This window comes from Gavia stellata, chromosome 12 (genome assembly GCF_030936135.1).
Source record: "Gavia stellata isolate bGavSte3 chromosome 12, bGavSte3.hap2, whole genome shotgun sequence".
Classification (NCBI taxonomy): domain Eukaryota; kingdom Metazoa; phylum Chordata; class Aves; order Gaviiformes; family Gaviidae; genus Gavia; species Gavia stellata.
Window position 1 is genome coordinate 11,749,579 of NC_082605.1, and position 23,681 is coordinate 11,773,259.

General features: G+C 48.9%; 1 protein-coding gene across 1 annotated transcript in view; it reads left to right on the top strand.

The window, feature by feature from the left end:
• The window catches only part of NCKIPSD (NCK interacting protein with SH3 domain), a 54,364-nt gene that overhangs the window by 15,329 nt on the left and 15,354 nt on the right, over positions 1 to 23,681 (top strand). Inside the window, exons 2-5 of the mRNA XM_059823301.1 lie at positions 7,896 to 8,008; positions 8,775 to 8,976; positions 13,403 to 13,490; positions 15,704 to 16,332. Coding sequence (XP_059679284.1) covers positions 7,896 to 8,008; positions 8,775 to 8,976; positions 13,403 to 13,490; positions 15,704 to 16,332 — 1,032 coding nt within the window. The remainder of the gene's footprint in view (positions 1 to 7,895; positions 8,009 to 8,774; positions 8,977 to 13,402; positions 13,491 to 15,703; positions 16,333 to 23,681) is intronic.

Consider the following 23,681-nt stretch of genomic DNA (forward strand, 5'->3'; position numbering starts at 1 on the left):
TTGCCCCTTCTCCTTATGCCTGGCTGGCGTTCCTGGGTTGTACACCTGTGGCCGCGGCCAGGTCTGCTTTCCCATGTTCACTGGGGCCGAGACGGCAGGTTGGTTTTCTTTTTCATTCTCCCTTTTCCTGTTAAATCAGTAAGAGACACTTTACAATTTGTCCATCATTTCAGGTTTGGGCAACACAGTTAATTATGCCCAAAGAGCATCATAGCTGCAGTTTGCTTCTTTCTGTCCCTTGCCAGAAGGTTGGTCACTTGAGAGGGAGGATTTTGGGAGAAAAGCTGATAAATCATAAATTCCCTTGCAAGATGAATCACGAGTTATTACCTCTTTCTCAAATATATAACTGCATGCTGTTAAATCAGTGCCAGTCTGTGGCACTGTGCAGGAGGAAAGTCCCTTTCGGTTAAGACGTACATGCATGCTCTTCTCTTGCATCTGTCTTTGCACATCAGTTGAATTACCAACTTACTTGCAGTTTTTCCTGCTTGACCCCTGGAGACTTTACTTACTCGATACTCATGTGCTGGAAATGTACTTCCAGGGCTGAGGTGAATGGGAAAGGAGAAAGCTCTCTTGAATGTGGCAGAAATTTTAATTTCTTGGTCGTGCCTCTCATATGACTGTCACCTTTCCAGCATTTTGCTACAATCTCTGCTATGGAAATAGATTTTGGGGGAAAACTGAACCTTCCTCTTGAATGCCAGAAGAGGAGCCAGAACTTGCACGGTTTCCCAGGCTTGTTTCTTCCTCTGGGCTCTGTCTTTGCCCCTTGTTCTGGCAACGCTTGGCAAACCTGATTAACTGCAAAGAGTGTTTCTGCGGCTGCGTCTTCAGCCCACATCCACATTTTTGCCAATTCAATCAAAACAAAGATGGGCTGAGACTAGCACCTTGTAGTCTGCCCAGCACTCTGGGAAGTTAGAAATTAGTTGCATTTTTGATCATTCTTAATATAGGGGCTTGCTTATGCACCCGTGCTAATTGCATGCACGTGATCTAGGAGCTGTACTGAATCTCAGTGAGCAAAGGGCACGTGTAGTGGTTTTTTGGGCTACCAGACTGAAGAATGTGCAAAGACTGGCACAACCCTTTCTCTTGGGCTTTTTTTGCAACTTTTAATGCTAATATGTCAAAAGTCCTAGAATAACTCCTAGAACTTCATTGAAGCATCTTTTCTTCCATCTTGATATATCTGGGTTCATAATCCTGAGCTTTCGCTGAAGTAGAGGCTAACTGCAGTTTTCTTTTTCAGTGTAGCTTGTAGCTCTAATATATATGCATGTGTATAATTTATATATGTGTGTATATATATATAAAAGTAGAAACGTAAGTTTCCCCTGCACAGATGCAGTGTTGATCATGTCTGATATTGGCTTGACAATTATGTGCCAAAAGGATGCTAAAAGGTAACCCTAAAGAGAGGGGCAGCTCTGTTGTTTGGTGGCTGTTCACCTGGGACAGGCTGAGCCAGAGAAGTCCCCTGAAGCATTGAGAGCAGGAAGAATTGAGGCAGCAGAGAATGGCAAGATATGTAAGTATGTGTTGACTGCTTTATTTTAAAGACTTCTGTTTCTGCTTTTATCCTCTTAGCGTGTTTTGGCTTAAGAGACGTGTTCTGGTTACTGGAGGGCGCAGAATTGTGAGCGGAAGGAATCGGTGGCTGATTCTGATCATCGTGACCAGTAAACAGGGTCTGAGCATGGCTGGAGAGACCCAGGACAAAGCATTTCCACCTTGGGAAGTACAAGTGTGCAGTGGTGGGTTGCATGCGTTTGGTTGTTCCTCAGAGTGTCTCTGCCCCCTCTCTCTGACTCCAAAGCTGCGTGCTCCTGAGAGAGAAATCGGATGCTGTGCATCCCTCTGCTGCCTTCAGGCTTTTGCTTATTCCAAATGTCACTCATGCCTGTACTGTCCCTAGTTAGTATATCTCTTTTGCCAGGAACTCTGGTTTCGCTTTAGCATGATTTGCACAACTTAAGCCCTTTCCCTGGCTGTTCTTTCTCTCCATTTCTTATTTGTGCAGGCTGTCCGCTTGAGCGGCTGCTGTCAGCACACAGTGGAAAACCACCGATCTGTTAGAAACCCACTATAGCATATCAGCAGGAATTCCAGATCTGTTTCTGGGCTGCCTCTTTGTCAGAAGAGCTCAGCCATGTCTTTGTTCGTTTGGTAGCGAGTCAGAGATGCTGCAGGTTTGTTTGGAGCTTTTCTCATCTTATTCACTCAATAATCAGGACAGTTGCCCATTGTTTCGCTTGTATTTTTATCAGGCGTTTGTAAGTGCCGCAAGGCACAAGATCTTCATGCCGACACGAATCAGTTAATGCATAGCTCTTAGCCAACAGCCTGGGGACTAAAAATTTCTGATTGGGGCTGCAAAAAGGGGAAGAGAAAGGAGCTGAATTTCCCACTGCAATGCAAAAACCAAAACTCAGCCCATTTGTTTGAGCTGTGTGGTTCAGAAGGGGGAACTCGTATCTGGAACATCAATCTGCCGCAGACAAAGGCTGGTTGATTTTCGTAAATTGCTGCAGCGATCATTTAAATCTGGAAGGAATACAGCGTGCAGACAGTCTGGCAGTGACTGGGGATGAATGGCATGTGACCTAAGAGGTGGCGTTCGTCTCTGATTTGAGTAACAAAGAACCAGCCTGTGCCTGTGTACGCCAGCGCCAGCGGGGTAAATATCCTAATTTCAGCAGTGGTCCATGTTAGTGCAGCTGCGTGAAAACTGAGCTGTCACTGGAGACAAAACTTTGTCTGTCTTTTGGTGTCGTGGTGTGAGAGCCGGAGCAATGACACGAGGGTGAAAACCTGCAGCCCTGCCTGGGCATCCCTCTGGCTGCAAAAGCAGCCGCAGGAATGAGGGCACTGATTCCTGCACACGCAGAAGAGCAAACGCCTTTGATCACTAAAAACTGGGGAGGCAGGAGGAAAAAAAATGCCATGTTTTCTTGGATCAGCCCCCTGTGGAGGCAAAGAAAAGCCTGCCATACGTTAATGGGCCACTTTCATAAATGTGGGAGTCTCGCACACGCAGGGTGGCTCAGCCTGTCTGCGTTGATGCAGCTGTCAGCCTGTTTGTCTAGAAAGTGCTTTTCTGAAAGGTATGATTATTCTAGACTGTTGAGCAAGTTCTTCTGTGTGAGTGCATTTAAACAACGCCGGTGGTACGTGTGGAAGGACTCAAAATGAAGAGGCGGGTGGGTGACGTTTTTGATAGCCCCCGGGAGAGCAGGAGAGGAGGTCGTGCTGCCTGCGCAGCCGGGACAGCGGTAGTATTTTCTGAAACGCTCGGGTCTGCTTCCCCACGTATGGGCTGATGAGAGAGATGTGCGACACGTCCTGTGCACATATGCTGTCTTTGGGGAGAATGTTCTTGGGGCAGCGACGATGAGAGTGATGTGAGCCGCAGGGGTCATCCCTGCTTGTGCATGGCCGTGCCTTGTGTTTGCTGCACTTAAGTATCACACACAGAATCATTAAGGTTGGAAAAGACCTGTAAGATCATCAAGTCCAACCATCAACCCATGCCCACTAAACCATATCCCGCAATGCCACATCCACACATCCTTGAACACCTCCAGTGATGGTGACTCCACCACCTCCCTGGGCAGCCTGTTCCAATGGTTCACCACTCTCTCAGTAAAGAAATTTTTCCTGATACCCAGCCTAAACCTCCCCTGGCGCAGGACGGATGCTCCTTAAAAGCCTGGCTTTGGTCCTGGGAAAGGCATCATTCCCCACCTGCCTTGGTGGGGGGGATGACGGACAGGCAGAGCACCTCAGGGCAGTGCTGAGGTCTGGCTCTGCCCCTTGTCGGGTGGGGACCCCCCTCCTGTGGATGGGGGCAGGAGGAAATTGGCAGTGGGCTCTGGGGAAACCCTTTGTTTGCTCCTGTTATTAGCAGGGAGAGAGGAGGTAATGATTTATTGATGCTTCTGTGATTCTCCTATGCTGGGCTATAAAGGAAGAAATTCTGTTTCCTGGCTGATTCTCGTGGCTCTAATTGAGCTGTAACTTGTTCCTGCAGGGCAGCTCGCCTGCAGGGTGCTGATGGTGCCCTGGGATCTCTGATGCAGCACCCCATCAGCCAGTCTAGCCTGTGATCGTCAAGGGTCACTGCTCTGCTCTTCCCCTGCCTCTCCGTCTAGCCAGGCTGGTTGTGACAGGCTGTTTATAGAGCCCGGTGTTTCTCTGCTGCAGCGTTTTCTTTGATTAAACCAGAAATATCTGATAGAGGGGGTGGCAGCCATTCCTTTCTGGGGTGAGATGCCATGAGAATGTGGATCAATGCCTCGCCGAAATACCCATCTGTTTTCGCGGTACGTTGGGCAGAAGGCGGTGACCTACCGATGCCTCTTGGCCGCAGCCTGGGCCACCCCATGCCGACCGAGGAGACCCCTGCCCTCACCCCATAAGGGCAGACACGCACAGCTAGCACCTTCCACCACCGTTGTTGCCCTGTCCCTGACACCTTCTCTGCATTTCGGGAGCCACTGACATGGCCACTGCTGAGCTGGTAACTGGTGAAGGATATAGTTAAGAGCTAGTGTGCTGCCGTGGCTGCTTGGGGCTCTGCCAGCCCCCACCCAGGCGGTTACCAGCACAGCTCAGTAAATCCAACTGAATTCCTGGGCTTTACTTGGTACATCTCCTGTGACAGCACGCTGTACAGCGATGCCCTTTTTGTGCGCTCCCCTGCTTCCGTGTGAGCCTTAGCTTAGCCCGCAATGAGCAGGGTTTCATCTCTGTACCCTGGAGCATGGGAGGGGGTAGGGGCTGGATCGTAGGGCAGGGCCCTGCCCAGGCGAGAGCAGACTTCTGAGCACCATCTCTCCTGCCTGAGCTCAAAGGCTCTGCTCCGTTACCTTGGTGCCGGTTTGTGACCTCTCTTTTGCAGGCCGTAGAGCTGCGCGTTGCCAGGATTGCCTGCAAGCGTGTGAGAAGGTGTGGGCGTGCGCTGCCTGGCCGTACCGCTCAGGATCTCTGCCTGCGTGCGTCCCAGCTGCGAGCATCCTCAGGAGCAGGTGCTGGATGCTGGCAGGAATCCCTGCCAGCGCTGCAGAATGACTGGTCTCCCCACACTGCGTGGGGAGAATGGCGAGGCGTGTGCATTATCCTGAATTGCTGTGAGTAGGTCATCCTTTGAGTCCTAGGGAGAAGGAGATTGTAGGTGAGACATAGGCAAACCTGACTTTTGCCCCCGGGCAACCCATGCTCCTTTTAACTGCAACGTGCTTTTTTGTCCATCTTCTTCAAACAAAGCAATGCCATTTTGGTTTACCCGAGGAGCGTGGGGATTCATTCTAATCACGTGATTTATCCAGGATACTGATTTCTGTTTTTTAAGTTGATGACTCTAGTGCAGGGGATCCCCAATGCTGGGTGTCCTACAAACCCTGAATGCGCGGCAGCCCTTGTGCTGAAGACCCTGCCCCCTGACCGGCTCAGCTGAACAAGGGAGGAGGAGATGATTTACAAGCAGCATCAACAATGTCATAAAGTGCAAGTGGCAAGTTAATGCTGCTTTTTTATTCCAGCCCTTTTGACAGGGCTCTGATAATAGGTTGGGGAGCAGAAACAAAGGAAAGAGCACAGCAGCTAAAAGCCGGTTGTCACAGTGCTGCTGCATTAGTGTGAAAATACTGTGTTTTATCAGAAAAGAAGTGCCCTCTCCATAACAAGTGGCATCGCACAGTGAGTACCGGCTTCAGCCTGTGGATTCCTGTGGGCTGTGGACGACATCGACGGGCTATCTGAAAGAGGGCAGAGGCACTGAGACATTCAGGAGGATTCAGTGCTCTGTACTGCGATCTCCCTGGGAGGATCAGACTGAGAAAGGTGGAAACCCATATGGGTGAAAGCCTGGCAGGTTGGGGAGAGTGAGAGAAGGCAGCACAAAGGGGTGCATCTTGTGGATGGGGTGGCTTTGGAGGGGACAGTGGTAGATGTGGAGGGACTACAAGCAGGGGACCAGGGAGTGCGCCAGGGCAGGTGTTTGGAGGCTGTAGCTGGAGCTGTGTTGAATTTTGGGGTGGGAACAGCATAGGGGTAGTAGGCAGGCTGTGCGGAGGGCAGGGGTCTCCGGCGCTCGGAGCAGCACAGGCTGCTGGGGACAGCAGCACTGGAGACTTCTGCACTGCTCCCCTTTCCCAGAGAGACCATGCAGCTTGCTGTAATTTTCTCTTATCTTCTCAGAAAACGAGACGCATTTTCTGAAATAACTTGCCTTTCCTTCCAACACTCCTTCTAAATGTGTTCAAATGAACTTTGTTCCATTTCCTTACTTAGATCTGTAGTTAGAGGTGGTGAAATGCTCCCTAGGCCATATGGGGCTGCTTGGAGGCTTCATCCCAAAGTTGGGTTCTGAGTGTTGGTTTTGTCCTTGATCTGATACTTTAACTAATTTGGTAGATATATCTTAACATACCTGGTTTTATTTTTAAAGTTCTCCCTAGTTGCTTTCTTCCCTATCTCTCTTTCTTGGGAAAACAAACCAACAAAAAAGACTCCTAAATTTTTCTTTTTCAAAGCTGAGTATTGCAGAGGGGGCCTCTCATCCCCACCTTGTTTGGAGGTTAGGGTTTTTTTCCCACAGTCTGCAGTTGCTGTTAATTCACATTTGGTTTAGTAATTAATCAGGATATAAATAATACATAGCATGTTACCAGAAAACTGCATGCCAGTGCTATGGAGGCAGGCACTTTCAGCCCCGGCAGGGAGGGCTTGCCTTCTTGCTGCTCTGCAGCCCCCGAAGGCCAATTAAGGTGCATCCTTGATGAGATTCCAGCCGCTCCTTGGCTGGATAAATGGTTGCTCTGATGCAGGGAGGGGGGCAAAGCAAGCAAAGATGAAGGGGCTTTTAGTGTTCAAACAGCTGCAGTGAGCGCTGGAGTCCAAGCACTCCCTTCCTCTCCTGCTCCTCCCCTGCGTGCACGGGCTGAGGCTGCCAACGGTGGTACCAAATGGATGGTGCAGGCACCAGCGGCAGCTTATGGGAGACCTGCGGATCTGCTGGATCCAGGGCAAGGACTTAGTAGTGTGTCCTTTGCCTTCAGCCTTAGACCTGTAAATGTCTTTTCTTCTGAAGGCGTGTCAACTGCTTTGAAGAATGTCCCAAGCGTGGAAACCTGCTTTACCTTCCCGTGCCCCTTCGCCACGGCTCTCCCAGCCTCCTGTGTAAGCCCGGGGAATGATGTCTTTGGTATTTCTTGCTTCAAGACTGGTGTTTATTTCAGCTGCAGTAACGAGTGCTAAACTGCCTGGCAGGAGGAATAAATGTTGCTATGACAGTTTGGGTGGGGATTTGGTAAAGGCACTTCAAGTTGCAAAACAAGTATAAAAACCATCAAGGAAAAAAAAGCGAGCAAAAATGCAAATCTAGAGCCAATGGACTCTGAAGGCCACCAGATTTTGACTAGGTCTGTAACATTGACGGCTTGTATTTGCTCCATAGCAGGGCAGTGAGAGTAGAAATAATTGAGCTTGGGATAAGCTGGGCTTTGCAGTAGGATCTCAAAAGCTCTCTGGAGCAGGCTGAATATTCAAGGCTGCTGCATTGTCCTGAAGCTCTGCCCCTGGTCTTCCTATAGGGATCATTGGACTTTGGTGCTTGTAATAGTGACTTTCTTTTCCAACCATAAACCTTGAATGGGCAGACTCAGTTTGAAGCTCGGCTTCAAATACGTTTCCTCTGGAGGAAGGAGGGAGAAGTGAGATGGTGCTGAGATGGAGTTTTGGCTCTGGGAGCTGTTTCTTGGCCGTCTGGCTCGCGCGGTGCCTGCTCTGTGGGTTTCCCATACTGTGGTCTCTCTTGCCCTAAGCCCTGGTGCAAAAGAACCGCAGCTGAAGCAGTGCAATAACGTGCGGGATGTTGTGTTTCTCAGGTGCTGGAGCAAGATGTGGTTCTCCAGTCTATTGACCGTGCCATTGAGGCTGTGCATAATGCGGCTATGAAGAATGGGGGAAAGTACAACCTGGAGCAGAGAGATGTCCTCCAGTAAGTATGACAGGCGTCTGGGAGAGATGGCAGATGGATGGTGGTCAGCGTGTGATGCTTGTGTCTTTTCTATTCTTGGGGGTCAAGTTGGACGTTGTTGGTTTGAGTCCCTGGGCTGCAAAGAGCTGATGCACTCACAGAGCTTCCCAGCGTTTGAGCTGGTAGCCGATGCTGCTCCTCCTGTGAACAGTGTTCAGCAAAGCAGTGCTTTGGTCTCCCCCCTCTATCCCTGTGCATGTAAAGAAGAGAAAATTCTCAGCTGCACTGTAGGCTTGGAGGAGAAATCAAAAATCTTTCCAGATGCATTTTCTCCTTTCTGCCAGCCAGGAATTGTAGAGGTTGTTGGCACGTGGCACAAGGTCCTTAATATGTTCTCAAATAATTGCTTGTGAGAAGGATTTTTGTTTTTTTCTGACACCTCACACTCTGCTGAGGCATGCTGGTATAATCTTAGTTGAACAGCGATTCTAAAATGCAGGCAATTTCTGAAGCTTGCAATGCAATATGTGACTCTCCCCTGAGGAAGAGACATTTTTCTCCAGTGAACTAATGAATAAATCATGGGCTCTTGCAAAGCCTCTTCCTTCCTCCCCCAGAAGTGCTTCCTTAGTTAATGAAACTGGAGTTGATGTTCAGAGTAATGTAACCCATTCTGGTATATATAGCCCAAATGCAATAAATCATTTAAAAATATAACTTAAATGTTGCAGCACGGTCGCTCCCTTCCTTTAGCTATGCTATTCCTGATGTCGTCATTCTGTTTCAGAAAACTGATCCATCACCGGAAGGAGACCGTGTCCCGCAAAGGTCACTCTCCCACCCCGCAGGGGATGGTTATGACGCAGTCCTCCAGCGATCACCATCTGGATGTGGCACGGCAGCCCAACGGGGTGTGCCGGACGGGATATGAGCGCCATCACAGTCTTCCAAACACTGAATTTGAGGAGGAGGATGAAGGTCTCTATCAGGTAACAGCAACTGGACTTTCTAGGTTCCTTCTTTGGTGGTATGACATCGCTTGTCCTGTTTAATAAAATGTCTTTGCAGCTGAAGTCACAAATCAAGTGTTTGTGCTGCTTACCTGGGATTACTGCAATGTAAATTGATGCTGTCTCTATGTAAGAAGTCTGGAACAGTCCCTCTGCCATTTACATTGGTGATGCTTTTTGGGATCCTTGAGCATCCATGGTTTTATGGTGCCATGCGAGATCCACTCTATGTTGTGTGACTGTCTCTTGACAACTTTCTAAAAGAGTTGCAAGTTCCCCAGAGAATACTTCTATAAACAGTTTTGACGTGAGCAGCAGAACTCCCTCTGAGTACTCAGCGCTGCTATGTTTCCCCCTTGTTAAATGTGCACAATGAGATCTTTGCTCCATAAGCATTTTATCTCTGTGGCTGCCTATTTTTACTCCTCGAATCATAAAAAAACCCAAAGCATTCAGACAAAGCAGGATTTTCCTTGTCATGATGAATTAAAGGTAAATTGCAGGAAATATGATTTAGAGCAGATTATTTTTTTTATCTCGGCGGCACACAGTTCCAAGGTTACTGTGCGGCGCCAGTGAGACTTCAAAGAAGCAGCCCAGGACGGATGCAGCAGTTGTTGGGGGTGAATGATGTGGCTGATTACGCGGTGTAGGTATAGCTGGGTGTTAGGGCTAAAAGCGCCAAGCAAGGATGAGCATGGAGATTTTTTTTTTCTCCTACAGACGAACATGTGCACTGTAGTTTTTCTTCATCTATCTGGGATAAGTGTTCGGAGGCAGTGTTTATAAGGTACTGATACACTGTCATTCCTAGCAGATGAGGCTTATTTTACACTTGAAGAACTGTGAGTCTGCAGAGATGAAAGGTGGCTCTGGCTCATGCAGAACACAGCAATCCCTACAAACCCCATTTTTGTCCTTGGTATTCATTTGATTTTCTGGGCAGCCAAACGAGGTCCATTCTCAAGCCTGTGCATTATGGGCTAAGCGAATGGAGCACCTTACGGCCCATTCTCCATGCTGATTCCCCGTCTTAATCTGGTCTGTGGTTTGGTCACTTGCCAAAAAGGAGCAAGACAGATTCCTTGGCTGACAAAGAACTGTTTCTGTCTGGGTGGCACAGAGGATGCAGTTGAAGGGCTTCCAGCTTTGCCCTGTGCTGAAAGGGCTCCTTGAGATTTTAACCGTTCAGTCGAGGGATTTCCTGTGTGCTTTGAAAATACGAAATGGAGGAAGCAGCATTGCTTTCTTCCACTGGTTATGCAGCTGCCTAAGAGGAGACCTACTGAAATCTAAACTTTCTCACTAACTCCAGAGAAGCGGAGGTCTTGGGATGTGCTTTTCACTGCTTGGGATTTTCAGGCGCGTTCAGTGTTTGTATCTGAAAACTTAAGCAAAATTTGAGGTGCAAATTTCCTGTCGGTGGCTGCCCAGGGCTGAACTGGCTGAAGTACCCATCAGTACAGGTGATGGCACCTGTGCTGAGCTCTCTTCAGCTCCTCCATAGTTAGCATAAGGTGGGAAGCTGGGGCAGTTACGTACCAGCTGCCGAGGGAGGAGGTTGGGCTCTCAGAGTATTCTAGTCGTAGTCCGCTGCATTTGTGCATGCTCAGTGGGTTTGTGATGCTTGTCTCCAGAAGCCTTTGCTGCAGACCAGTGTGTCTGGCTTGGCAGAGTTTGCCTAGAGGAGCTGGTGGGTGGGGGATTGTTGGTTTGGTTTTTTGTTTTGTTTTTTTGTTTGTTTAAACGTTCCTGCTATTATAGTATTATAATAGCTGGGAAGGGGATGGGAGTGCTGTGGTTGAGTCAGCTCTCATCTCAAGCAGCCCAGGGAGCAGAGCCTCTGCTAGCAGTCCCTGTAAAATGGAAAAGGAGAGGAAGCACATGTGTAAAATCTGTGGATTTGGGGAAGTTCACAGCCCCCTTGTAGAGGCCTGGGGAAAGGGAGGCTTTCAAGACGTGTGTAGGCGCTTCTCTCTGGACCCTTGGTAAGATCCCTCCTCTTCTTCCCTCTGGACAGGAGGATCTGAGCTGCAGCCACTCCTGCATAGTCTCCTTCCCCGTGGCAGCTGGCCAGAGATGTTTTCTCCCCTTTCCTCCCCTTCCCTTGGCGGGTTTTGGTGTTGTATATCCTCCTCTTAGTCCCATGCAATGGCTGGGATGTAGGGCGGAGGGAGGGGATGGCCATCCTCATGACTCCTGACTGTGCGGCAGCTCACAGCTTGGGCAGGCATCAGCACAGGGAAATTCATGTGATGCTTCACGTTCTCATCGCAGCCGCTTGGACTGCGGTGTGTGGCCATCTAAATGAAGCTGGCAGGGCTCTGAGCTAACATTAGCTGTACATCTATTAATTTAAGCACTAGTCTGTAATAGCTGTGTTGAACTTGCATGGTAAATTTGGAAGGGCTAATGAAGCCATGGAAATACTCCAGAATGACCCAACCCTAGCTGTCTCCAAATAGCATCACGCGGCTGCTCTAAGCTCTGAGCCTGCCTGTCTGCTGAATCCCGCTGCTTCGGTAATCGTGGCCATGCTGTGCCAAGCAGCTCCGACTCGTGCTGTTAGCTCCATCACTCTGCAGAGAGGACTCTGCTTTTAGCACAGCTGAGCTTTCCAGATTTGGGACCAGCCTTCCAACCATGAGATGCAGAGACCCCTCCTGATCTGTTTGGCCTCTCTCAGCTGTGCAGTCTCTTTTTGGACTGACACGGGTCATTTTTGAAGCTGTATGCAAGTATCATATAGCATTTTAGCCAGAGAACAATGTGGGATGGATTGACAAGAGCAGAAGAACTCAGGCTGGGAGTCTGCAGCAGTATCTCGTACTAATCCACCAGCCAAAGGCACTTGTAAAGAAGTGACTTGTTACATGACATTGTAAAAGGTTGGATGTATTAGGTGTTGGGTGGGAGAAAGGGACCGACAGATCCCTTTCTAAAAGTCTTTGCGAGCTGTGCAAACTGCTGTGTCTTCACTTGTCTGGTAGGGTCCAGACATGGGCTGTGAGCACTGCATTGTCAGCTTTTGGCATCGAGTCTTGAAAATTTAAGGTGGCTCCTGAAGGTGTCTTATTTCCAGGAATATCTTTGCTCCCATTCAGAGGAGGTTTCTGCCCTACCTGGATCCAGGCAAAGAAAGTACATTTTTCATGCTCCTTGTTCAGAGCTATTTAAGACAGAGACCTTTCAGGGGCCTGTCTCGGTTTTTTACTGTGGGGACTGCCAGTGCTCTGTGCCCTGCGTGGCATTATAGGGCTGTTCAGCACTGACAGGTCACAGAAAAACTTCTCTTCCAGGGCTAAACAAACCTGGAAAATGGGCACAGTGTGATGGCATGAACGTCACTATAGATTCCAGCTGGCTTCAACCTGGGCTACCGGAGACATTCAGGCCATCACCTCCTTTCCCTTCTCATGCTACCCTGGGCGGTTTTGCTGCAGGCAGCAATTGCAATATCTCATAAAAACAGAGGCATGTGGCAGGCAGCAGGCTCTGAATCGCAGAAGTCCTAAGAGACCCCGAACCGAGTCTCCTGGCCCCCTGAGCTGCTGGGATGTGAGGATAAGAGTATTGATGCAATGTGCTCCCACCTAGCTTGGCCACTGTCTTCAGCAGCGTCTTACTGATCAGAGGTTAACCCTGAGGTTACACCTCACTGGAGTAATTCTGGGTGAAAGCGACGTTGGTGATCGTATTGTTTGGATCCAACAGGAAAAGATGGAGTAGGAGTCTGGGTCTGGGGCTTATATGCTGCTGGCTCTGCACTCCTAGCAGAGGAGACTTACAGGAGAAATCCCAGATGTGGAGAGTTAATGCAAATCCCTGGCAAAAGCTTTTCTCAGTGGGTCTTGCTATAGGTAGCGTAGGATTGCAAGGAGGGTCTAGCCCTATTTCCTCCCTGCATGAGCAGAAATAGCTCTAATCATAAGTATAGAAAAGGCATTTACATGTCTCCAGTCCTTGGCTTTGTCTTTCTGCAAGGGTATTTGTAGCTGATGTAATGGATCTCTCTAGAAGAGTGTCTAAATACGCGCTCTGTTTGCAGCCTCTGCGGAGCTATTGAGAGTAACGTGGAGTCATGGTGAGTGTGTGGGATCGCATTTGGAATAAAGGAGGAGTAAATGCTTGACAGGTCTACACGACGTGTGTGCTGTGTGCTGCTGAACACAGCAATTAAACAAGGGCTGCTTTGCCTGTCACAGGGAGGGGATGAAGCCGGCTTGAGTCCTGCTTTGTTCTTCTAGGAAGCCGCCTATTAATATCTGTCCTCCTGAGAAAACTTCCCGAATGATGAGAGAGATGTAAGGACAAATCTACACACGCACGCGAGAAAGAAGGTTTCATAACAGAGAATGTCTTTATTGTCAACCTCCTTTGATTGCTCTGAAATCTTTCCTTATAGATCCCACCACAGCCCCGGCGTGCTGCTCCTATCACCCCCCCACCTCCAGAGAAACGCAAGAACACACAGATTGCTGCTCCCATTAAAAGTAAGGACAAACCACTTTCCAGATCTCGGGCATGAAACAGACACTGGGCAATATAAGTCATGGTGCCTGGATGCTTTTGCTTTGTGCTTAGAAGGGCATCCTTATATATATCCTAAATTCCTATAGGTTTTATACATATATGTGTGTGTATATATATGTATATAAATATATATATATATGTATATATAAAAATCTCCTAAATTCCTTTAGTTTTTAATGCTAGCGATCATGAGCTGGTGGCCAGTGCTCCTTCATGCCTTCTCTGGTCTGGGAGGGCCTGGGCAGCCTGGCGCCTGCAGATGGGTGCCAGGTTACAGCATCCTCCTGGTCTTCTGGTGCCGGTGGCCCTGGGAAACGTGGTGCTTTCCGAGGAGCAAACTCTCTGCCTGCTCACGTGGCTAATCTGGCCAGCACACAACCTTGGTGATGTAAGATTCTTGTGGGTGTTTTACTCGCACAGACACCATGGCCATCTCCCAGCAAGGCAGACGTTTTGCCTGGCAGTGCGGAGTGCGGTAGTTCACCAGGGGGAGCTCGCTGGTAGCACTTTTGGGACAGGCCCAAGTCTGCTTTTGGCTACCAGTCTGTCGGGTGCTTTCTTTGTACAGTGCTCGGATGGGATTTCCGTAAAATCGGTGGCTGGTGTCTGTAAGGAGCAGAAATAATACCATGGACATGGCCGTGTATGTGCTGCCCACAGGCAAGGGAGCTGCTGGTTGTGAGCACTTTGGAGCAGAGCAGGACCATGGGGCTAAGGCAGGAGCTTCTCCATCTTCAGCACGGTTGGCTGGCAGAGGCAGTGGTCATCCTGCTGAGTTGCTGTCAGGTTGCCCAAGTACTCTCCTGTGCGGTGACGGTCACACTGTTAGTGACATGCAGCCCATCTCAAGCCCACTCATGTCCCTTTGTGAGGAGCAGGGCAGAGCTGTTGACTTGCAGGTAGTTAATTGAAACTTGGGGCTGGCACCAGCTTATTTAATGGTATTGAGCCATTTTTCTCTGTGGTAGTGGGAGTTTGCAAAGGTCAGTTTCCTTCAACTCATTATCTTGATTTAATGAAGCAAGGTGGGAGTTATGATTCGTGAATGCTCCTCCTCCTCTGAGGAGGAGGAAAAGAGTGATGCTGAACCCCTGTGGGAGGGAAGGGCCCTGGTTTTCTGCCTAGCTTGTGCTTGCCTTGGGGTGGAGTGGTGGATGGAGTAGTGGAGGGCTCCCAGGACCAGCGGGGCAGGAAGGGTTGGAGTTGCCTGCAGAGGTGCAGCAAAGGCGTTTCACGTGTCTGTGCCACTGGTCCTTCCTTTGGTGTGGGGGAAACTGCCTTCCCTGAGAGCTGGGGTCCCCGTGGGGTTCGCCCCTTCTCTTCCAGCACTAACATCAGCTGCTCTTGTGAAGCTCCAGATGAAGGTAACCCAGTGTTTGCCCACGTAACTGTTTTCATAGTCAGGGAAGGACTTGGATACATTCCTGCCCCCTAGAAACTAATGGATAAGGTTTACCAAAACTATGTATTAGACCAGTTTAAAGGAAAGAAAAATCTTAACATCTCTTTGCTAGTAGTGGATTTTTTTCCTTGGAATGTGGGACAGCTACCACTGCTAGAGCTAGTCAAAACCAGAGGCGGGAGAAGAAATACAGTAGAGCAGGTAACGCAGAGGCTTGTGAAAGCGGTGTGTGCTAGCAGGGCTTCAGTGCTTGTGATCGAAAGTTGGAGAGTGCTGAAAGGGAGAGACTAGAGGTGTTGTCAGCCAAATGTTTCCTTCACCATCAATGCTAACCGTGGTGTGCAGTCGGTGAGGCACAGGCTGATGTGTGAAGCCTTCGGTGTCTTGCAATTCTCAGGCACTGTCATTCGAAAGTGAGGGCTTAGATCCTGAACACAGAAAAAGGCCCTTGCTAAGCCAGGGGGAAAAGACTTTTCTGTCCCTTAGTCCTCTCTCTCCCTCCCTCCCTTCCCCTGCGTAAAACACTAAGCCCTTTGAAGGGTATTCATCTCAATGGAGTAGTTTTCCCCTTTCTAAAAAGGTGATTGTGTGGGAATGCTCCAGAGAGAACTGGTACAATTTTGCTTTGAGATAAGTGAGGCAGGAAGAGGAGTTAAACTGCTCTGGTCGCATGCACAATGAGCCTTTTAATGGACTGCGCTGTAGCAATTTGTTTTTTTTCTTTTTTCCTTTGATGCTGTTGCTAAGGCATTTTTAATTGTTCCCTTTCAGACGCTGTTGAAATTATCCCTGGGTCAGCTTCTAGCACCTCCTCTATAAGCACGACATCCCTGGATACCTTGTACACTGCTTCTTCTGCATCAGAGGCTGCTCTCCCGACGGCCACCTCCAGTCCTGCCAACACCCCACCCCCTGTCCCGAGCCGGAGTGTCCATACAACGATAACACGCAATTTGGACACTGGCTCTGTGGCCCACTCCCGCTATGGGACTTCCCCAAAGGATGGGGCCAGCAAATCTCCCCAGACCAAGAGGGCTGCCCCGGCACCGCCGGCTGAAGGGGGGACTCAGAGGTCCCACACTGTGGATGGGGAGAAGACTTCTCAGGTGAAGAAAACTGCCCCAGCCCCCCCTGCAAGCCTGGATGCCTTCAGCTCTCTCTGCCTGGAGGATAAGAAGGTGGCTGCGGTGGAGCCGGTGCCACCAGAACCCAGCGGTCTGGCTGCATCCGTGCCCAAGACAATAGGTGCCGAACTGATCGAGCTGGTGCGCAGGAACACCCACCTCAGCTATGAGCTGTCCCGCGTGGCCATCGGTGTGGTCATCGGCCACATCCAGACCTCCATTCCAGCAACCAGCAGCATCATGGAGCAGATTCTCATCTCTGTGGTGGAGAGTAAGGTAACGCATGCAGGGCTGGGCCGGGGGGCTGCTGCAAACGACCTCCTAGCAGAGGCATAAGGTGTTACGAGCTCAATGAGCTCTCATAATGTTTGGGATGAGGACCGCAGTGAGATCCTAAAGGAAAGGGGAGAGGTGCTAGATGGGAGTAAATGTCTAGCCGAGGGCATGAAGGGTTTAAACCAGGTCTGAGTACTGGTAGCAGGGAAGTGGAAAACAGATGAGTGTTTTCCCCAAATAAGCTGCAGATGTACGGCATAACCTTGAGTTTGGAGCTGGGGGTGAGAGGTAAAACTACCTGAGAGGGCCCTTGGTGCTGGAAACCACTGGTAGGCTGTGGTGGAGGGGTGAGTGTCTCAGATGAGACTGCAGTTTGTGGAGAGGGTGATGAGATGGACAGCAGTGAATTGAAACACATGAGCACATTGGGTGGGAAGTGACAACCTTCCAGGTCCCAGGGACAGTGCTGGTGACAAAGCAGTGGTGGGAATGGATGCAGTGGGACTTGAGGCGCACTGAGAAAGCTCTGACATGAGTTGTTGACCACTGATTGTGAAGGCTCACGGAGAACCATTGTGACAGCAAAGAAGAGGAGAAAGAAATTAATAGTGACTTTTTAAAGAGGTATTTTCTGTTATGAATGTGACAAATAGAAGCTGAGGAAAATGGAGCCTTCGCAATAAGAGCTTCTTTATGGAAACTTTTTATAAAATAATGCATTGTATAGACTTGTTTTCTTCTGTGGTGCTCCACGTCCTCTGCATAGATTCAGCATGCCTATGCATACTATAAATCTGCACGGATTCTTGTCTCTTTTGACGATGGAGCACCCAAAACTTCTATTATGTCTGACCTGGTCTTTCATCAAAGCGATGAAAACTAGTTTTCCGTAGATGCGAACCTCTCTATTATTCCATAACACATGCCTCAGTCCAGCTTTTTTTAAGAAACCACAGAAGAGTAGTTTTTCACCCACTGGAGGAAGAGCATTATCTTGAGCTTGTCCTAAATAAACCTTACGCAAAAATGATCATATAGTCCTCTTTCCTCTGCTGCAGACACACAAGGAAGGAAATAAAAGGATGCTTCTTACAGCAGTCATTGAAATGGCAAGTGCACCTGGGCAGCCCTCCGCTTTAGTTGGAGGGATAATAAATTTCAGCTCCCACTTGCTAAATACAGCCCCAAGGAGTGCGTTTCATATAAACATCTAAGATTGGAGTTCCATTGCTAATGGCAAGATTATAATGAACTGTTCAGAGGCATTTGAATATGGAAAACTAATGGCATTCAAATTTTAGATCAAATTGTAATCTGGTTAACTGCGCTGAATAGAGGGTCCTATAAGCAATCATCAAGTCTCAGTTTGTGGCCATAACCCAACGGTTAATTGCTTCCTACTTCAATAACAATACCATGTCAATGTGCGATCTAGATTCAGCAAAAAAATTTAGCTGTTTCAAGCAAATGTTCTGGCTCTGACTCGCATGTTAAGAAGTTCAGTTTTCTGTTACTTGGATCTTGGATGAGATTTGAATATTATTTTTATCTTTAATACCTGTTCTCAGGATACAATAAGCTTAATTCCACAGAAGTCATTTAGTGCCAGGTTTCTGCAGAGGGAATCTGAAAACCTCAATTTCGTGGCCATTGCTGCAGACCAGCCTGGAAAAGATGGGAGAAATTCTGATGCTGGTGCAGGGGCAAGTATGGATCTACCCGTAACTGATAGGGTATTTGTCATCTAGGACATCTGTGGGACTTAAAAATGCCCAGCACTGTATGGAGACACAGAAGTGTCCCATCTCATAATACGTCATCATACCTATCTTGAGCATTACTGCTTTCGGAAGGAGAGCCTGGGTGGGCTTGCACAGTGCTCAGGTGTAGATGTTGTGGTTGTAGTGTGCGTTTTTCCTCAATGTCCCATGCAGAAGATGTAGCTCTACTGATACGTAGGTGTCTGGTCCCAGATGAGGTTGTTCATTTGGTGTAGAAGACCAGCTCTAACAGTTAAAAGAGCAGTCACATGTAGTTGTGGGGTGGCTGTACTGCTGTAGCTTCACTAGCATAGTTTAATGGTACAAATTATTATCGTTGACTTTGTGTTGTTTATTATACCAAATAGTTCCATGATCTCAGGGGTTTTTGTGTAGAGTTGTTGCTGAGTCATCAGTTCTAGGTCAAGGGCTTTTTTTTCTTTAATTTGTAAATTCTGAAATCCCTCTACACCCCAATCTATGCAAATACGTGGTCAGTTCTTCTTTTGCATATTTTTCAAGGTTTTTCTTCCACCCCCTAAAACAGAGCGTGAGATCAGCTTTGATTTAAAGCTTTGGTCTGCTCATAGTAAATATCATACCTGCTTGAACCTTTTGTATAACGTTTTTTATTTAGTTATATCCTTTCTATTCCTATTCCAGTCTTAATTTGAAATCAGATCACCAGTTTACAAAATCAATTCCAGAATCCATTACCTCCCTCCTATCCCCAGTGCCTGCTGAAGGTTGAATTGTGGTGGCACTTCCCTCTTATTTACCTTGCCGCTCCTCCAGCGTGGAGTCTGCCCAGGCACGTGTTTTCAAGAGAACAAAAGACCCTTCTGCTGGGGCAGCATCATACTCCTACTTTTAGAGAGGTAACGTAAGGCTACGCTCGGGGAACAGCAAAGACAAGGAGGGTGCTGAGGTGCTCACGCCTTAGGGAAGGTGCTTCAGAGGTACCATACTTCTTGGGGAAGCCTGATCTGCAGGAGCAAACGTGCCGAGTTGGCTTCCCTGTGTCAGGATTTGGCCTGGCTTTGGAAATGGCCCCTCTTCTTGTCCTTGAGCCGGTTCCTGATGAGTGGCATGGTGACTGGGCAAGATGTGCAAAGGGAAATGAAACCTCTTTTCAAAGGCATTGCTGCAGTGACCGTCTAAACTGGAGGTGGCTTTCATGGGAACTCATTTGAAATTTGGATGTAACTAAAGATAATATAGAAGCTGCCTGATTTTCAAGTATCTAGAGAATCACTCGGATTAGTGTGTGTTGGTGATATGTGATTGCCTTCAGCTCTGCTGAATTATCTCCCATCTGAGAGGAGGGGGTAGTATAGTAGACGTCTGGTCTAGGGACGTCGATTTGAGGATTTATTAAACTGAGTGCGAGGCAAGCGAAATTGCCTAATACATAAGCTAGCTACACCTTGAGAGGGAGCGCGTAGAAATCACTTATCTGCTGTTTATTAAATTAGCATTGCTGTGTTGCACTTGTGACTCAGACCCATCTCTGGTTGCCTTAAATTTAAGCTTGAAAACTGCTGACAAAGGTGTGTAATTCAGTTTGGTCTTACAGATCAGCCCAGGCTGCCGGGTGGGGTCGAACTGTTCTTGGATGTATTGGAGATGGAGGAACAAGTTAGGAAGTTGGTGTGGGAGGTCACGTATTTCTGGACGGGGTTTCCCTTGTAGTGCTGGGCTGTGACCTGCTCCCAGCTGCCCATCACCAGCGCTTGGTGGCTGTTTGTTGTCCCCAACGAGCCCTGACAAACCTCATGGCTAATGTGGCCAAGCTCCCTCTGCTTCCCCTGAATCCACATGGACTGCCTCTCGCATGCAGTTCCTGTTCACTCATTGATTCAGCTTTGCTTAAAGGAGACTTGCTTTTGACAAGACAGAAATGCTGCTCTGGGGCTTGGCTTTTCCCTGTGGGAGCTTTGTCCCACTACTTGCCTGGGACAATGTGAAGGTCAGCAGGGTGAGTGCTTTCAAGGCTGAGTCCTTTGGCTGGGCTGTTAGCATGCCTACGTGGGGCTCCTCCTTTGTGAAATAGTGTAACAAAAGTGAATCTGGAGGGTGGGAGGAATGCATTAATGCTTAGGCAAGTCCTTGGCTCACTAATTGCTTGAGGAGCCTTTATGAAGGCCTGTGCCAGAGTCTTCACACACAGCCATCTCACTTCAGCTGTAGATGGGCCGCACTCATCCAGAGAGAGCTGCTGCTGAGTACGTCTGCGGAGCAAATGTGCATTGGGCTGCAGATGGCCGGGACACCTGAAAAGCGAAGGCTGCAGAGACCTGACTGAAGCATAGCTGACATGGTGGTTGAAAGCCAAGTGCTCCTCTCTTCCTCGTGGCACCCCACACGTCTGTGCACCGCAGGCATTGCCGCCCCGCAGAGCTGGCCTGCCCCACAACAGGGCTGTGTCCCTGGGGTGCCCAGCTGGGAGCAGACCTGCTGCTGCCGAAAGAGCGCGTGTGAAGGGCCAGCCCTGGAGAGCTTGGCTCCGCTGAAGTCGGGCGTCTCTCTTGCACCGTGTTTCATCTGGTTTAGCGGCTGCTGAGGAGCCTGGCAGTTTGCATCTATCAAGAGCAGTGTTAGCCACCTGTTTTTTAATGATGGTGCTGTAGTGGGAATGGTTTGGTGCCCGAAGGAGTGGAGAATTCCCAGAGCAGTCCCCCTGAAATGTGTGTAAAAAGCTACTGTATGGTTTACCCGAGGCAGATCTGGGCTCATCTGGAGGGAAATTGCTGGTAGGTGTGTGTCCCCACAGCACGGGTGATCCACCATGCTTGCTGACATGGTGGTGGGGAGGGAGGCATGGGAGGGGGCAAGGAAAAAATGGGAGGAAGAGCTCGGCAGGATGGCATCCAGGTTTTCATGGCAGACATGACCACCTCTGAGCAGCGTGGGTGCAATGAGGTTCCCAAAATGGTTTTGGGCTGCTTAGGAGGAACAAAATCCCAGCAGCAGTTTGTTCTGCTGGGCTGGGAGGAGGGAACTGTTTGAAACAGCAAGATAATGAAATGTGGCATTGTTAAAAATACTGAAACCTCCCCCTGCTTATGGGGTCTCTGGCAGATTCCTGGAAACGACCATATGAGGCGGCTGCAGGTTGAAGTAGCTGACAAGATGTTTAGTAAGCAGAGACCTGACCCCACTGGTGGGAGGGTTGAGAATGGTGCTGAGAGTGCATTGAGACCGTGTGTGGTGTAGTTACGCTGGTCAGATTGAAGAGCTTGTTAATGGATTGATCTCATCCAAGTCCATTAGGAGCTTGATGCTTCAGGAGTCGTAAGGGCTGCAGATGAAGGATTGGAAGAAGCAGATTAGTGATAAGAGGCTGAATAGAGTGATCATTAAAACAAGTACTCATTAAAGGTCTTTTCCAGCCTTAATGATTCTGTGATTCCGTAAAATGCTTATCCAAAAAGATGTCCCAGCAGTGGACTGAGGTAGGACCAGCCCTGCGCTGCTCTGGCAAGGAGGATGTGAGTAAGGTACATAATAGAGAACCCTCTCCCAAGCAGCTGGGAGACACGAGGACAGGCAGGTGACACTGCAGTGTTGTAGGTCCTCCTAAAGAGAGGAGGAGACGACAAGACCAAGCGAGACTCTTAACTAACATATTTGCTTCTATGATAAATCACCATTCAGTGGGAGATTCTCTTGAGTTTGTGCTCAGCTCCTGAAAGCTGCCGTCCTCTCTCACAGCTGGTTACCTGGTTTTCTGCTAGGCCATCCACAGCTTCCCAAAAATCTTAAGAGCGTACAGAGGCTTGTGCTAAACCAGCATGCTCCTTCCTTCATTACCTGCCTGACAAAAATTACGTCATGAGCAGTGACAAGAATACTTTTTTATTATATAATTGAAACACTGAATTGAAGTCCTAATTAGTTCACACCCCAAATACCCTGAAGCAAATTACTAACAATTCTGTCTCTAACAGTAACGTCTTGTCTGCTTTCTTAAACCTGGAGTGGTTTTCCCAGAAAGGGCAGGCGGGTTGAAGGTGTGCCACGCCTGCACTTGGCAGTCTCACGTGGCGCCAGCCGCTCGTGTCGTGGGTGTGCGACTGTGTGTGTGTTGCCACTGACGCGAAACGTGGGCTCGAGTCTCCATACAAAATCATTCTGCTCCGCTTGTAATGTGAAGGTCTGCTTAAAAGGCTTGCTGCCCCTGGCCGCACAGCTGGCCTGTTGGAAGGAGCTGTGCCAGGACAGGACTAAGTCTTCTCCAGATTTCCAGAAGACACTGTGCAGTAGCAGGATGTCCTGGCTGGTAGCGGTAAAGGCCTTTTCACACTGAATGATTGTGACCTGCAGCAATACACAAGACAGCTTCATCCAAAAATTGTTAAGGGTTTGGTCTCAGTGAGTGGGTTTTCCCTATTTGAGTTTCTCAGCTCCGATCTCTTCCACCTCGCTGATCTGCTGCTGCTTGTTGCTGCTGCCAAACCCTTGTGTATATAATTTAAGTTCTTCTGCAAATTAGTCCTTACCTCTCTTAATGGTGCCTGGGCTCATCACCTGTAATCAGCCCAGTTCCACATGCTAGTCCCCCCTTTCTGCCCTGCTTTCAGGAAACCGGGTAGTTCATATGACATACTTAGATCCTAGAGGGTTATCCTAAATCGCAGACCACAGCAGCTGTTGGGGCAGCTTAACTGCTGCCTGACTACTCCTCTCCCTTTCTCGAAGGAGAGGAAAAGTGTCGGAAAGACAATTGAAGAGTGAAGCCTTCACGGCAAGGGTTATGTATGAGGTGGAAGCGGTGGGGATGCAGATGACAGCAATTTGAGAAAGGAGTACGTGCAGTAAGATTTGCTGAGTTAGTCTGCATCATAGCTACAAGCTTCAGAGCTGCTGTGAACGGTGCTTGAGCTCTGCTGTCCGCAGTAAAGCAGAACCAAAGCAGCCCAAGATGAATTGGTTTCCGTCCTTGCTGCAGAAGACGGCAGACCTAGTATTGAGCAGTTGGCGTGTAGAGTACCATGCAAGCGTTTGTTCCTGAGTCAAGGATTAAAGGAAGATCTGTCCCTTTCAGGCTGGAGGAAGGGGACAGTGAAGGGAACTTCTTCCTGGAGGCAGTTGTGCAGCATGGTGGTTTTGTGTACCAGGACACATCTGTGTTACTGGGGGTGAGCCCGGAGCTGTGCTCAGCTGCTGCCTGGCAGCAGTCCTGGCCCATGCCAGGCTGGTTTGGCTTTCCCCATTCTCAGGCTGATTTTCAGAGTCTACAGTGTGTCCTCTGAAGGGCTTCTGAACACCTGCCTGATGCCTGCACCCAGAAGGAAACCAGTGTTTTACTTGTTTTGTGGGGAGGTAATAGAGTACCTTTGGGTTCACTGAGGTTGGGTTTCCCCGTGCTTCTGGCGCACTGGACTGCTTTTGTGAAAGATGTGGCATGTTTGGCTGCCCTGTGGGAAGGGCCAATGAGGGTTTAGCTGGCACTGAGCGTAGTACTCTGACCAAGCATTTTGGGTTTTCCTTTAAGTGTGTTGAAATGTGCAGAGAGCTGTGGTCATCTGAGTTGCCTTCTTGCCTTAAATTCCTTTGTTATAGGAAATGGACATTCCCCTTACCGTG